The 16,348-nt window shown below is 55.7% G+C and overlaps 1 protein-coding gene across 1 annotated transcript in view; it reads right to left on the bottom strand.

Annotated features, from left to right (window-relative positions):
• Positions 1–12,065, bottom strand: part of HCN4 (hyperpolarization activated cyclic nucleotide gated potassium channel 4) — a 44,165-nt gene extending 32,100 nt beyond the window's left edge. Inside the window, exon 1 of the mRNA XM_063091706.1 lies at positions 11,278–12,065. Within this exon, the coding sequence (XP_062947776.1) occupies positions 11,278–12,065 (788 nt within the window). The remainder of the gene's footprint in view (positions 1–11,277) is intronic.
• Positions 12,066–16,348: the final 4,283 nt, after the last annotated feature.

Genomic DNA, 16,348 nt, shown 5'->3' with positions numbered 1-16,348 from the left:
ACTCCCCCAGGAATCTTCTGCCCTACCACTCAGGAGAATGGAACAAAAATAGAATATTGTTTAGAGTAGCACATGAGCACAACCTCAGGGGAAATTAGGTAGGAGAGTTCATCTGCTCATGCAGAAAGGAGCTGCCAGTGTAAAGGAGGAAACGAGCTTGAGTTGCAATATAAGGCACTGGGGATGGATTTGGGGCAGAACTTCCTAAGACCAGGCAGAACTGGTCATGGAAGTAATTAAGAAGTAGGTATGGGAGAGCTTCCCTACAGAGAGTAGGTAAATACTGACTCTGGGAGGGTCTAGGGGATGGCGGTTGGGGGCCAGTCAACAACAAGGATCTCCTGGAGGTGCCTGGGATGGAATTCTGCTGCCTTCTCTCCAGGAAACACCACCTAACAAGGAAGCTGAACAAGAGCCATGTTCCCTGAGGTGCCTCCCAGCCCCAGAATTTTATGATTCTGATTCCTAACAATCTACAAGGGAAAAATGAGGAAAGACTCCCTGGAGTGGAAGGCCTATCACCAATGGGCTTGGATGCTGGGCTAAGGAGTCAGGATCGTACTCCAGGCTCTGGGGAGCCATTGAAGGACTAAGGAAAATGCAGTGCCATCAGAGAACTGCAGACTGCTAACGTGGAAGGGGCCTTAGGGAGGCCCCAGCTCATTGGCTCCCAAAGTGATGGAAGCAAAATCACCTGGGTGATTCCCAAAATTCTACCTGCCTGGCCACACTCATGAAGGGCCAGGCATCTGTAATTGCATAACCCTCCCAAGGGACTCTGTGGTGGCCACCAATTTAGGCTTTGGGGTCTTGCTGCAAGCTGACCCCTCTCCAGTCACATGATTTCAGATGAGGAAAGCAAGGCCCAGAGAGGAGAGGCCTGGGCTAAGCCCACACAGCTAGATGGGGCAGAGCCAAGTCTTCAACTGGCCTCTGATCCACAGGCTTGTTCCCTCAGCTCTGTCCCCAGAACTGCAGAGCCACCCCATGGGATGATGACTCCCCAGAGCCTCTGGGACAGGATGAACAGTTTTTCCCGTTTCCTTCCACTGACAATTCCAAAGCCATAGGGCTCTTCCAACCACAGTTGTCTAGAGTGACCTGCAGTCTCCATGGGTCCTCACATTCTGAACTCTTCTGAGACCAGGTCTGAGCTTCCAGGAGGGGACAACTGCCCTCTAGCAGGGGAGGCTGGGAGGAGAACATGGGTGGGGCCCTTTCCAGGAGGAAAACACCACAGCTCATTTTCATGAAGCTCCTGCTACGTCAGTCTCTGGGTAGGATGCACAGGGAACAAAGAAAAGAAAGACTGAGCTCTACTCCACAGGGCCCATGATCTGATGGGGGCGCCTTACAGGCCACACCAACATGACACAACATGCTAGGGAGACCCCCACGTCCTGTTCCCCAGTACTGTGTGCTGGCAAAGTGTCAGCAGAAAGATGCCCATTGGTAAGGGATCTCCCACCGCTTCTGGGACCCCAGGGGCTGCATAACTCCAGGATCACATCTGGCTGGGCCTGGGCAGAGTCCCCAGAAAGAAGGAGGGAGATTCTCATCAGCTGTACTGGTCGGCAGCACTGTCCCTGCCCTGCTAGCTCAATTTGTACTAATGGGGTCAGGATTACAGGTTCAATACCTATTTGGGCAATTAGCTTTGCTCTCTTCTCAGCCTCAGACTGGGCCCTGACCCTGGACACTGAGAAAGGAAAGGAGTTTGCTGAAGTCACATAGCAGAACAGGATGAGGAGCAGAGGGCAAACTCAGAATGGGAGGGGTGGGCAGTTACAGGCTTGGCAAGCCAGGATGAGAGGGTCCAGGGATCCAGCTGGGCCAGCGCCCATGCTGCACGAAGACGGGCCCCATCTGCACAATCTCCCTTGCTGGATCAAGTTTCTTCTAAAAGGTGTTAATGGTACGGATGAGACCTGTGAACAAGGGTCTTTCCTATCCCTGGGGAAGGGAACAAGTGCCCCATATCCTCTAACAAACTGTAGATGGGAGAAGCCCATGCCTGGCTTTGGCTTTGAGTGGCTGGGGACTCATGTTAATCATTGACATGGGCTGCTCCAGCCTCCAAAGGGGAACTGCAGGGTAAATTACTTCTGGGCTTCAGGCCACATGCTCAGTGACATTATTGCAGTGGCAACACCTGTCTTCCTGGCCTAGTACAGCAGAAGAGAGTCTTCTCAAAGGCTGTGCAACTGGGGCCAGGGTACGGGAGAACTCCCCTGGGCTGCAAGGACTAGCTGTGCCTGTACACACAGGCAAACGCACATACACCCAGGCTGCATCACGGGCAGATCGGGGCAGTGGGATCAGAGTTCTCAAAAGCAAAAGGCAGAGCTTAAGGAGTGCAGATCAAAGATGCAGGTTATGAGTAACCTGCCCTAAGTGACAGACAACACCCAGCCCAACCAAGTGGCCCCTTAGCTTGAGCTCCCAGACACCCACTTCCCAGAACATGTGCAGAATGGCTCTCTCTCTCCTTCAGACCCAGCTCAGATCTGCTTCCTCTGGGAAGCCTTCCCTGACCACCAATCCAAACTGGTCTATCACTTGTCTGCCTTCCCCCAAACCAGACCCAGCACCCTAAAAGGAACTGAAATCTTACTCTTTTCTCTGCCAGGTGGGTAGTGGCTCTATCCCCTGTAATGGGTGAAAACAGTCTCGGAATGGACTATATGGTCTCCTGGGGGGCATGACCTCCTTAGTTTGCCCCTCCCCAAGTCCAGAAGACAATGTATTAGCCAGCCCTGTAAGGTATTAATTTCTGAAAGTCTCGTTCACACAGACATAACACATCCACCCACACGGGTAAATGCTTAGACACACACAAAATCAGCAGCAGCCAATTATCAGGCCCCCACAGCTGCCGTGATCAGACCTGGAGGCCCCGCTGCTCACTGCAATTTGTGGTAGCCCAGAGCCAGGGGTGCGGTGAGGTGGAGGGAGTCCCTCTATCAAGCCGTGCACCTCGCCTGCTCAGCCCTGAGCACCGCTCTGCAGGAGCCTCCAGCTGGCTGCCAGGCTGGGAACACCAGACACCAGCCCCAAACAATGAGGGAGCAGAGTCGGGTGGAAAGTGGTTACGTGTGAGATTTGGTGGCTCTGGCGTCGGCAGCGGTGGCACTGTTGTTTATTTATCATTTGTACTTTACCTCCCAGAGAGCACCAGAGACAGCTGGCTCATATGCTAAGAGCTCAGGGAGCTAATAGAAGGCAGAGAGGGGTTCCTAAAGGGAAGGGGACATGGGTAGGGTATGGGCAACACGCCCACCCTGCCCCAATTCCTGGTGCCTCAAGGAGGACACTGAGATTGGTTCAAAGCCTTTGTTCAAGGACTCTAGTGTCTGACCACAGACTAAGCCCTTATCTTGGTCACAGACTGAGCCTTGACCCTGCAGCCCTGACCCTGGAAACACACTAAGCCCTGTCCCTGGTCACACACTGAGCCCTGACCCTAGTCACAGACTGAGCCCTGACTCTGTTCACCCATTGAGTCCTAAACCACAGATCGACTCTACTCCCTCACCTCTCTGAGGAAGTAATGCCCAGACCACATGACCATCTATTTCCCTGGTGGACAGAACACAGACACCACTGTTTACTTGTCTCCTTTCCCTCTAAACCCCAATCACCCCCATCCAGGACAGGGGCATTGATGGCAGCTGGATATGGTTCCTAAACCCCAAAGGTCTCCACACCAGTCGGGACCTGTGGGGGAGGAGCAGGGGGGCAGGCATGCTGGTCCAGCATCCCCAGAAGTGGCAGCCCCTGGGGGTGGGTATGGGGTGGTTAAGACAACATGTCTCAGCCACCAGCCTCTGCATCTACAGATATAAAAAGACTCCTTCTCATAAGATGAGCCTAAATTATGATGGGACCCTGAAAATACCTGTCACCCCAGAAAGACAGATGTGAAGCTGGGGTGACAAGAAAAAGCTCCAAGTGACCATTCACGAAAAGCTTTCCCTGGAAACCCGCTAGCTGGGAAGCTGGGGTAGACTTAAGCTTTAAGACCTTTGCAGACAGATGTTACATAAACCACTTAGGTCCTGGTTTTGTCTTCGACATATTCTTTATGACCTTGGGCCAGGCAGTGGCCCTCTCTGCTCCTCTGCTCCCATCTATACAAAAAGGCTCCAGGCAAGGGCTCGCTAAGGGCTCTTCAGATCTGGTATTCTGAGACCTGATAGATTTCCTGCACCTACTGACCCCCCCCAAGCCCTTCCTCAATGTTTTAATTCTCAGAAGAATGTTTTTAAACTACCGTGTAATTAAAAAAATTTTTAAGGTTAAAAAAAAAAAAAAAAAAAAGGAAGGAAGGGAGAGAGAGAGAGAGAAAGGAGGGACAAGGATGAGTTTAGAGTCCTGGAGACCTGGGTCAGATTTCAATTCTGGTGCTTCCTAACTCCGTGACTTGGGGCAAATCTCTCCCCCAGTCCGAGCCTTATCTGTAAATGGGGGATCATTAAAACTATTTTGGGGCCACTGTGAAGAGTAAATGAAGTAGGAGATATGAGGCTCCTACTCAGCCTAGCACGTGGTGGGTGTTTCATAAACGGTGGTTCTTGATCTATGAGCCCACCTGGCTTTAGTCTCCATTGATTTGCATCTAGGGTTGTAAACTCAGAAGCCTACAGGAGTCAGGCAGCTAAATGGCATGAATAGTGTGGCTGGTGTAAGACAGAGACATTAGAGACAGCTGGGGGCTGTGGGCAACTGGACAGCAAAAGCCAGTTTAGAGGGAGCAGCCTCTAGTCTCCTTCAGCCCCCTGCTGCGGAGTGGGAACGTGGGACCAGAGATGCCAAAGTTTCCAGTTTTTCAAGAGAAGCCCAAAAGCCATATTTTCATGTTACCTCTTTCCATTTGAAAACATTGGCTCAGATTGTTACGACACACTATGCTGGTCAAACAGGGCACATTTGGGTGCTGTTTGGTCCACAGGATGCTGCTTGGCAACTTCTGATCTACGTACTGCACAGTCTTGAGTGCCTTTGGTGACAGGGAGCTCACCACTTCTCTGTGCTGTCTCCTGCCCCAGTTCCAGGAAGGTGGTGATGGCAAAGAGTGTCTCCACATGGCTTCCTAGCCCTTGCAACCACAGATTTCCAGGTCTCTGGCAAGGCCTTCTCAGAAAAGAAGCCTGGCTGGCAGAGAACATCCTCTCCAGAGCCAAGACAATGCCCCTGCCCTCCTATGGCCCTCTCTGGCTGGGAAATGCGGATTCTTCAGCATCCTCGGGCGCAAGCAAGACTGCCTGGCCAGCCTCAGAAGCCCTTCCGTTAATTAGCAACTGGCAGTAGCAGCTTTGGAAGAGCCCTCATGCGAGTGTATGTGCTGGAATGGCTGCCTCTTCAGTTATATGACAAGCCCCCAGAGGACGGGGCTTGGACCTTCTGCTCTGGGTAAAGTCTCCCACGGTGGCCAGTGTTGTGGCAGGCACAACAGGCTGTTATGACACTTGTCAGCCCCATCATCTACATGGTGGCTGGTGCCTTCCAGGGTAGGAGGGGGCAGGGAGAAGTGACAGGCAAGCCCAGCCCACAGGGGAGGCTGCTGGTTATGGCCTGGGGCAGGGGAGGGGGGCATAAGATTCAGACAAAGCCCCTGCCCAAGAGGCTAAGGCAGCTGGATGCCTCTGTTCTTCTTCCAGCTGGCAACTGTCAAAGCCACCTCACACCAGCTCCCCTGCCCCGTCACCTCTGGATTCTTTCACTGACAACATCTGCTCCTGTCCAGAAATCTCATTGCAGCACAGCAGTCACTGTTTTCTCTGTCCCTTCTCCCCCAGCCTGAGGGTCCGCCCCTCTGGCCGTTCAGATAGGAGAGGAGCTGCAAACATGGTGGGCAGGATGGTTTGATGCGGACCCCTTGGCTCCCGGGCCTCCGCTTGCTCACCCCCACCCCAACAGCCTGCATCCAGGACCAGCAGGGTCCAAGCAGCAGTGTAGGAAGTGAGGAAGAGCAGGCTGTGAATCCAACATCCTCAAGTTTGCAAGCAGACCTCTGCGGCTTGGCTCAGCCCAGTCCACGGAATTCACCCTGCTATGCTAAGCTTGGTTGGTGCTAGAAGCTAATAGCTCTGAGGCTGAAGTGAGAAGACAGAGGCTCTGCCATCAGGGAACCCGGTTAGGGAGCTCAGGCTATGCATGGAAAAAGCACAGACCTGTAACCTCAATACTCCAAGCATGGTCTGAGCACCAGCAGCATTAGCATCATTTGGGCGCTTATCAGAAATGCAGAATCTCAGATCCTAGCTTAGTCAGAATCTGTATTTCTAACAAGATCCCCTGGTGAGCTGGATGACATTACAGCAGGGGATGCTGCATTATAACAAACAGAGCTCCATCCAAATGCCACAAAGTGGTCAGGGAGGGAGAGATGGATGATTGCTGGAGTGGCCCAAGAGGGCATCCCAGAAGATCCAGGGATTCTTGACCTTAAAGCATGGGAGAGGAGGGCAGATGGACAAGCAGACAGACCAGCACAGTTGGAAGCTCCCTATGTGCTACCTGACAGCCCAAAAGCCTCCCAGCTCCCAGTAGCTAAGGGAACCAATGGGCAGGGCAGGCAGGGAAGGAGGCAACCCAGCCTCATCATGTAACCAGCAGACCAGGGAACTGGAGCCTTGCAACAGGGAGAACCTTGAGTGCAGGCCCCTACCCAGGCAGTACAAGGCTCCTGGCCCTCTTCCCCCGTCGGGTTTTTGTGCACCTGGCATCCTGGGAGTACCTTGGCCCTGAGCTCCACCAGCCACAGCCTTGTCAGGTGGGGCACATCTCTTCACTGGGGAAACCTGCTGTCCATTGTGCCAGCTGACAGCTCCACCCAGGCACCTCACTTTGGAATTCTCCTCTGCAGCAAGGCACCCTCCCCATCCCCCAGAGCGCGGCCTGCAGCTCTTTTCAGCCTGGCTTTGAGCACTGACAGCAGTAGCCGCATTCCTAGGCAATGGCCCCCAGGAAGGCCCATCCTAGAAGGGGCCTCAAAATACCCAGACCCAGACCCAGGCTGCCATTTTCTTCCTCCTCTCCACCTCCTTCTTGAACAGTACTTCCAGGGTTGAAAGGGAGAGAGATAGGAGTGGGACTGAGGAAACAAAAACCAGTCCCCAAGCAGAACACCTTTCCTTCTTCAGGCATCTACCTCTGACCCCTGTTTTCATTTCCATCCTGCTGGCAATGGGAGTCCTGAGCCCGGATTATAGAGGGATCCCCCCAGCCAGGCTCCAGGGACAGCTAGCTCTAGTGGGCTGGCACCTGCCTCCCACCAGGCCCAGACACTCTTCTGTGATGGCCTCAAGTGGGGTTCACAACCTCGAGCCCCTAGATGGTCCTCAATTCAGGGGGGCCACAGACACCAGAAATTGAGTCCCACATTACATGTGTCTGGATGTGTGTCTTTCTAGGTAGAGACACTATAGTTTCCAGCAGGTTCTCAGTGAGGTCTCTGACCCCAAGCAGGTTCGGAACCCCTGGCCTGAGCCAAGGACAGAGATCCATGTGATCTGCCCAGGACCAATGGAAGGAAGTGGTGAGGGGAGGGGAGACGTGGTTTACTACAGCGTCACCGTCCTTGGACAGCTCACCATGGCTCTCACCTCCACAGGGTGGCCACGGTTGCACAATTTGTGTCTGACATGACAACAGGCAGCAGGATTCCCATTCTCTCATAACCCAAGAAGGCCCCCAAGGCACAGGGTTGGGGAGATGATGTGAGGTGAGCAGTGGCAGTGACGAGGTGCCAGGAAGCAGCAGCAGGAAGTCAGCTTAGGCCACCTCTGGGAGCTACCAGGACACTGTCCCAGTTTCCATGATTTCAGAGCCCAGCTGTTTCTGCCCCAAGGAAAGGACACTTTGAGGCCCTCCCCTCCCTACCCTTCCTCATGGCTTCAGGAGGGGTTAGGGGCAGAGGGATGAGAAGGCCATGCTTCCACCTGCCTCCATTCTCAAAGCTGGACTAGCACTGGGGGAACAGCAGTAGCCTCAAAGCTGACATCTCACAAGGAACTTCCCTCCCAGTCCCCATGTCCACCCACACAGCCCCAAGACACCCTCTCAGACAGACACTGACACCTCCCCCCACCCCCTCCAGGCTGACTCCCTGAGCCTAATGCTTAAAATACTGCCCAGCTTCTGGGAACAAAACCAGCTACATCTTTACTCGGGGTTCACACTCCCTTTCTTTCCACTTGGGAAAACATGATTATCCAAATACTATGTTTTACTTGTTTCAGGTTCCCGCCACCAAACCCGGCTTCCCAGACACAGCTCGTGTGGAAGGAAGGACCCACAAGGCTAGCTAGCCTTGGGCGGGAGCCCAGGGAGCAATGTCCCAAGGGGCTGCCACATCCTGGCCTCTTCCCTTAACAAACCTTGAACACAAGTTTCAGATGGCAAATGGGGAGGTGGAGGGGAGGGGAGGCCAGACAAGTCCATGGAGCCTGGAGGGGCCACAGGGGTGGTTGGGGCAGGGTGTTGGAGTGGGGGGATGGGTAGGGTGATGAGAAGCAGAGGCACCAAGAAAAGCCTATTATTAGACATGGACAGGTTATGCTCGTCCCCCAGAGCACAGCCCACTCCAGCCCTGGAGAAAGCACCCAGACTTCCTCCCCCTGGAGATGCCGGAAGCCCATCACAGCGAGCCCTGAACTCTAAACCACAAACTCAATCTATCATGGTTTGCTGGCGATTCTTTATTAAACCAATTCTGCTGGATCAATGCTTCCTGCCCGTCAAAATGATGAATAAATCCTCGACTGGCCTGAGCAATGCTTGCAGAAGCTCTTGTGAAGCCTGAAGTGGGCGGGAGGGATTGGCTCCATATAGGAGCCCAAGGCCGGTGTCTGAAACTCTAGGGACCGAAGCTTGGGGTGCTGGGTGGGGGAGGGGAATGGGTTAGGCAGGATTGAGTGGTGGGTTTTCTAAGCCTAGAAGACTTAGCTCAGCCCTTGCCTCTTTGACCTTCTGAAGATGAGACTAGCTGTCTTGGCCTAGAGGCAGGAGGAGCACAACCACCGCCCCCCCAGACACACACACACAGATGGTCTTTCTCAGATTTCTTTCCTTACACCCCACCCAGCTCCAGAGAGCTACAATATTGCGCACTTCCAGCCATCAGTCCCTGTTGCTTGTTGCACAAACCCAAATTCAAAGCCCAGTCTGACCCTTTTCCTGTCACTCATTTGTCAATCCTGCTGCATCCATCCTCTCCCTGTTCCCCACCACCCTCCCCCACTGCCATGTCCCAGGCAGCCTGCAGTTGGTGGAAGATTTTGCAGCTAGGGGACTGCAGACAGACAAACCAGGACGGGCTGAGGTAAGACCAGGAAGATGGGGAGGTTCCCATTTCATGAAATCTACCCAGTCCTAGCTCATCACCATCCAAGGTTAGGGAGACCAGAAGGGCAAGGCCCAGTGCCCAGAAGGTCCACAGTGTTTGTTGATGGAGGCTAAGCATGCCTGGGATTGGTCCCTTGCAGGACCTCCACCCCAGGCCATGGGCTCAGTGATGAGAACCCTAAGCAGAGGCTTTCCTGCAACAAAGACAGCGAGGAGCTGAACAAGAGAGGGAAGGGCCCCTCAACAACCTCAAGTGTTTGATACTGGAACAGCCGATCTGTTACCACCACCAAGGATTTCAGAGAGAGGAGGAGAAGCCCAGGACACTCACGGGGGTGGAGGAGAGACATTGCTCCTGCCCACTCCTCCCTAGCTCAGCCTGGGATCCTTAGGTCCCATTATTGGCCAGAGGGGAGTCCACTCCTTAGGAGCCTGGCACTGGGAACCCAGCCACAACTCCTGATGGGAGGGTCCCGTATTTGCTCACACAATTTGATGACTATGGCTCTGTTTAGTTTGCCCTCTGCCTCCCTCGCCCTCTGGGAACAAGAACCTTGGATATTAGGGTTAGGAAGAACAGTCCCTCAAAAGAAAAGAAAAGGGGGGGGCCTCTGTTCACCACCTATTTTAAGCCATTGAGTCTTGTCTGACTGGTCAGTCCCAGCACAAGAAATCTCTCTCATTGGATGGAAAATGGCTTTGCTCTCATTACAAACCCAACTTCCCTGGAGTTTGCAAAGAGGGCTCTAGGTTGGCAAAATGCTCATTTATATAGGCAGGCAAGCAGGATAGACAGGGAAGGGAGATAGATAGGGGGCAGGGCCCACAGAAAGAGAGAGAGAGAGAGAAATCAGAGAATGAAACCCAGCTCAAAAAGTGAATACTTCCCAAACCCTCATGTCAATTTCGTGTATCAGGAAAGCCCAGAGGGGCACGAGGGGGGGGGGGGGAAGCTCAGGATTTTGACTGAGGTAAGGGCGTCCCTGATTCCAACCCCTAAGGCAACCAACAGTCCCTCTTTTTGCGCAGATATGCGCACAGTCCCTGAGTGGTATCTGCTGTTCAGTGGCATCTGGCTCAGGTGATGCAGGAGGGGGCAGGGTCCCCCTTCCTGACCAGCAGTTGCACCTTTTGTTTGGGGACCCATGACTGACCCATGAGAAACCTAGCAGCTGCTGGAGCTTGGGCCGCTGGGGTGGGGATGGGGCACTGGACAAGCCTGGGGTCAGAGGATAGCTGCTGATCAGCTAGAACACCAGGCATCTTCACTGACCACTATGAGCAAGGTCATTCTGCCCTGCCAGTCTGGATATCAGCTGCCCAGGGTGTCTGCTCCTGGTCCACCACTCGGCAGGAGGGCTGGGCCCAGGGTTGAGGGGTGCAGAGGGCTTTCACCCTGGGCTGGAGTCCCCAGTGGCCTCAGTCCTCCAAGGGCCCGCTGCAGCTTCCCGGGGCACCAGAAGGCAGAAATCAATGCCTGCGGTCAGCACAGAAGGAGCTGACCCACCTGCTAAGAGGTCTGTCTTCCTTCATGGCCCTGCTCTGCAGGTTGAATGACCTGGAGCTGCCTCTACGACGGCCACCCTGACTCTGCAGCCTTGAAAGGGGAGGTGGAATGGGTGGCTTAAGGTGGCAGAGCCCTATCCTGGCTGTAGGCAGGGCTAGGCCAGGCTCAGAACACCTTTTCAGACTATCTCCAGTGAGGCCCAGACCTGAGAGAAAACCGGAGCGTGAACAAAGAGGAAAGTTCCCAAAGCGGTGCAGGATGAGGTCTGGGGGTGTCTCTGGGCTTAAAGGCGCCCCGCTTCTCTTGCAGCTCCCAGCTTAAGTAAGGAAAGTTAACTCCGGCAGGGAGGCAGGGCCGGGAGAGAAGGCATGCCTGCCAACGCTCAAAGCACCCGCAGGATCACCGCCGCCAGGACTCCTTACCTGAAGTCGCTGTAGGGGTGAATAATCCAAAACCCGGCCGATTTAACCCTTTCTTGCTCGCGCTCCACGGCTTTCTGGCTGCCGAACATCCTCAGTGAGAATTTGTTGACCCCGGGTTGGAGCATGGCTCCGAATTGGCGCTGCATGAAGCCAGCCTGGCCCAGGCGCACCTCGGCCTCCGGGAAGATCTGGTCGCCGGCGGCCGCGCCTCCCTCCACTTTGATTGTGGTGTCCGCGGAGGGCTGCTCGCAGGAGGCTGCGGTCGGCTGCGGCGGCTGCTGGGGCGGCGACGGGGAGGCTGCGGGCTGCGCCGAGGCGCCGAGGCGCTCGGGCTCCGCCGCCAGGCCAGGGGGCGTCCTGTCCTCGCCGGGGGACGCGTCGCCCTCGGCGATGAGCCGCCGCTCCTCCGCGGAGTCATGCAGGTGCCCGTGACTGCTGCCGCTGCTCGCTCCGCCGCCGCCGCCGCCGCCCCGGCTGCCCAGGGAGGCCAGGCTCCCGCGGAAGCGCCTGCAGTCGCCGTTCGTGCTGGACTTGCCCGCGCTGCGGGCCGGCCCCTCGCCGTCCGCAGCCCCGAGGGCCGCGCCCCGGGACTCCGTGCCGCCCGCGGCCGCCGAGGGCGAGGGCGAAGGCAGCGGCCGCAGCCGGATGCTCCTGCGGCTGGGGTCCTGGCGGCCCCCGGCCCCCTCCTCCTCGGCGTCCTCTTCCTCGTCCATGATCCACGCCTTGGCCCCCACCTGCTGCGGGAGGCTGTAGAGCCGCTTGCGCATGGACGGCGGCAGCTTGTCCATGGTGCCAGGGGCCGGGGCCGGGGCCGGGCCGAGGGCGGGGCGCGGCGCCGCGGGCCGGCTCCAGGTCCGCCCGCCGCTCAGTCCGCTCGTGGGGACGCGTCCTTCGCCGCCAGCGCGGGGCCGCCTCAGGCGCCCATGCTCGGGCAGGCTGCGCGCTGCGGGGAGGCTCCCAGTCCGGCTCCGGGTCCCCGGGCTGGCGGCGCTGCGCCTCCTCCCGGCCCGGGCTGGGCGAGGGGACCCCGCGCTCCCTCCCTCCCGCGTTCAGGGGCGCGGCGCGCGGCCGGGCTCCAGGCGCCCCGCCCCCGCGGGGAACAATGGGCGCCGGCACCGGCGGCGCTGTGGCCGCGGCGCTCGGGAACCGCTCCGGAGCGCAGAGCGCACTGCCCGCGCGTCTCCCGGGCGTGCGTCCCGCGGGCCGGCGGGCTGGCCGTCCGTCTCGCCGCCCGGGCTTTGTGGCGGGCCACCCACGAGCTCGCCTTGCCTCCTCTGGCCGATCCCGGCCGGGCAGTCCCAGGGCTCCCGCAGCAGCCGAGCGGAGCCCAGCGGCCCGCCGGGCTTACATCAGCGGCCGCCTCCCCCGGAGCGCCCTCCGGCAGCGCTCGGGCTCCCGCGCCCCGGAATATTCATGAAGCCGCCGCAGCTCGCGGGTTGCCATAGGAGCGGCTCCCGCAGCCCGGCCTGCCTACCTGGGCTTCTTAAAGGGGCAGCGGCGCGCGGGCCGGGCGCCAGGAGGGGGTAGGGGGCGGGCCCGGCGGGGAGCGCGGGGTGGACCCTCGCTGGACCTTAGGGACCTGGGTGAGAGGTGTTCATGGTCCTGCGCCCTCAAACCTCTTTCCTTGGCCGAGGACTGGGAGGGCGCCCCAAGGCCAGGGCTCTGGCTTTAGGTGCGAATTCCCCACCCCAAGATTGGGAGGGCGGGGTTTCCCAATCTCTTCTTCCCCGAGCTCTGGGCTCGCCTTTCCCCGGCGGGTTTGCTCCTCGGCTGGGTCTCCGACCCTTCTTGGGAGAGACATGCGGGTCGTCTGGGTGCTGAGCCCCAGCCTTCCCGCAACCCGCCTGGAGAGGGGCTTTCCTGGAAATGCGCTGCGTTGGGGCAGATCTCAAGGTTTTCTCTTGACACGGACGGGGGGCGAAACACGCCCCGGTCTTTTCCTATGAAACCTCGCAACAGCCGGTGAAACAGGGCGTGGGGGAAATTCGGGGAGGCACGCACAGGGCGCGCCGCTGGGACCCAGCCCTTCGAGGTAAGACTTCGAGGAAATGCGCCTGCAGCAGCCACGGACACGGGATCCGAATGCCCGATCTCCTCACGCGCCTCTCCCGGGGTGGCTCGGAGAGGGGTTTCCAAGAAGAGCCTGCTGCAGCCGCGAGCCAGTGGGCAGGCTCCTCTGATGACCTCGCACTCTGAGGCTGGCTTAGGACCCCCTTTTCCTTGCATTCCTATACAAATTGCGGCACCTCCTATGTGGACAACGCTAGCGGAGTTCCTGCTCCCCCCAGACACCCTCCGCTCCCGCAAGTAGATGAACAGCTTCCAGTCACTTTGAGTCCACTGCCCCCTCCCCCAGGCCGGGGATCCAGCTGGTGTCCTCTCTCCTTGCATACAGTCCCTGGGCTCTTGGACAAATCCCGCTAGCTCAGCCTGAGGTATAGCATTACTCCTCTCCAGCACCCTAAGACATCCTGACACCCCAGATTAGCTCAGAAGTGGGGAGGAGCGGGGACAGACTGGGCATTAGGGTGGAGAGGTTGGCCAGGGAAGGTTGGAGTCTGGGTTAATGCTGAAGCGGTTCCTAAGCAAAGTGTGACGGGAGGGTGACAAAAAGGTGCCTGGCTCTTCTCTCTGAAGAATAACGTGAAGTTTTTCTTCAAATGATTTTTAAATTTTCCTTACTAGCACTTGTGACCACCCCCTTCCCATCTGGAGCAGGAATTTGGGCGGCAGGATGGGGGCTTGGCAGACTGGCAGAGGCTTTTTTGCTCTACCCACTGGGCTACAGGACCTCCCATGGGGGGAGGAAATGATTGGGGTGATGACATCACTGGTAGCTGGCATTTCTACTTTTGAGCAGTTCGAGCTGACAGTTCTCTACACAGATGCTGGGAGGCCTAATCCCTGAATGTCCTTGGGTCTCCTTGAGAAGACGTGTTCTCAACTGGCTATGAGCCCTGCCGCCTTGGTGTACCAGCCACAGGGAGAAGACCTCTATTTAACTCTCTTCTTTGGGGTTCTTTGTCCAGCCTGGAGCTAGTTTGCCCTAACTCAGATCAGGAAGTCAGCCACACAGGCCTCCCAGTGATGTATGGTAGGGGCATCCCCTCCTCTAGGAACCTTTTCCTGACCACCCAAATCTTGGTCATGTCCCCCCTTTCAGTTCCCATGGCCCATGAACTCCCATCGACCTGAGAACTGATTGCACAGTGCAGTCTGTGTCCCCTTCTGGACTGAGCTCCCCAAGGGTAGGACAGGTCCGACTCATCTCAGGGACATTAGCATCAACACAAGGGTGGACAGAGAGCAGATCAATAAATGTTAACTCTATGAATGAGTGAGTGGTCCTGGAAGTTAGCTAATGGCATTGAAGGCGATCCTTGGAAAAGATGGAGAATATGACCTAGGTACGGCTTCCTGGGATACCGCTGCCACAAACTGGCCAGGAGTCAGAGCCTCTTAGTTCTTTCCCCTCCAGCACCTCATTTACCCTCAATTTGATTAGCACCACCTATTCACGATGATCTAGGAGCAACTTTGGGTATAGAAATGACCGTTAAATAAATCAGGCCCACAGTAACCTCTGTTGAAGCCTGGCCTCTCTGGTCTCCTCTGTGTGAAAACCCTAATGTACAACATCTGTGGTGTGCCAGCAGTCTGGGAGAACACAGGAGGAGACTCAGGTCTCGCCCTTGGTGGCCTCCAAGTTGTGGGGAGACTAGACTCATAATCAGGAATAAAGGAGAAAACTTAAGAAAGAAGTGTGTACTAAATCATGCTCTAACCATGAGAGATCTTAGAAGAGAGACCTCACTGAGCTCGGGGTAGCTAGGGAGGACTTCCTGGAAAAGAGGGTCAGATTTAGTGAGAGAAGTATATCCAACACTTTATAGTTCACACCTCATTCATTTGTTAAATCACATGAAATTGTCATTTTTGTTGGCCCAGTATGGTCAAATTTTGGCAATTTCACATGGCACACCCTTTTAAAAGCAAGAGAACTAAAGTACAGAGAGATTATGTGACTTGCCAAATGCCCCACAGTAAGAAAATGGTGGAGCTGGAACCCCAACCAAAGGCTCCACAGGTTGGAACTTTGCCCTACTGCCCAACGGGCTCACACAGGTGGGGCAGGTACAGGTGCAGGAGGGAGAGGTAGCTCTGAGTCCAGCATGGCTCAAACAGAGAAAGTGAAGAATGGAGAGGGAATAGAGCCCCCACATTCTGTACTCTCCCCCTTGCTCCACCTAGGTCTCATGCCTTGTCCTTTCCAGCGCTGCCTAGAAGGCCTGGGGTCTGCTCTGGTTCCTCTGATAACACAGTAGCCAGGACCTGGAGATGCCAGCAAAGGGGAAGACCCTGCCTCCGAGCTGGGATAGGGAGAAGACTTGAGGACTCCCAGAGACAGATGGGCTGCCTGCTGGGCTGCAAGGGGCCTGGGTATTCCTGGAATGCAAACCCAGAAAACATCTAAGTCTAAGAGAGGAGGGGTCCGGGGAGGATAGGCTTCCTTCCCTGGAAAGGATATTGAATATCAGTGAAATTCAGAAGACCTGCTTGGGGTGGAGTGGAGATGTAGCTGTTTGTATATATCAACTTCAGACCTTATTTGGTGGGGACCTGGCTGGGCAGAGGGGGATGGGAAATTCTGGAAGCTTATTTACTTATAGGCCAAGGGCATTGTTCTTGCTTGAAGAAGCAGCTCTGGGGTAGAGTAGCTCCCATACCCTGCAATGCTAAGGTTTTGGCCAGTTCTGCTTAGAGAAACAAAAAAAAATTAAACAGAGAGAGAACAATGTAAGATATTTTAGGGTAAGGTTATGTTGCCAACTGTCCTTTCTTAGAAGGCTGTCTGTTCTAAGATTATATTCTTGCCACGTTTTCTGTTTTAAAATGCCCTTATGCCCTTTTATGAAATTGTGGTACTGAGATAGTATTTTTTTATGTCCTTGGCTAAATAAAAGAAAGTTGGCATAGGGTTCCATGTTTGTTCCAAAAAATCATTTTTGAAATGTTATTGGTCTGTGAATTCCAAAAGTCTGGGAATTCCTACTGTAAACAATAGAATATG

This window comes from Cynocephalus volans, chromosome 3, assembly GCF_027409185.1.
Source record: "Cynocephalus volans isolate mCynVol1 chromosome 3, mCynVol1.pri, whole genome shotgun sequence".
Lineage (NCBI taxonomy): Eukaryota > Metazoa > Chordata > Mammalia > Dermoptera > Cynocephalidae > Cynocephalus > Cynocephalus volans.
Note: the sequence above shows the minus strand (reverse complement) of the source record. Positions and strands in the feature narration are given on the sequence as shown.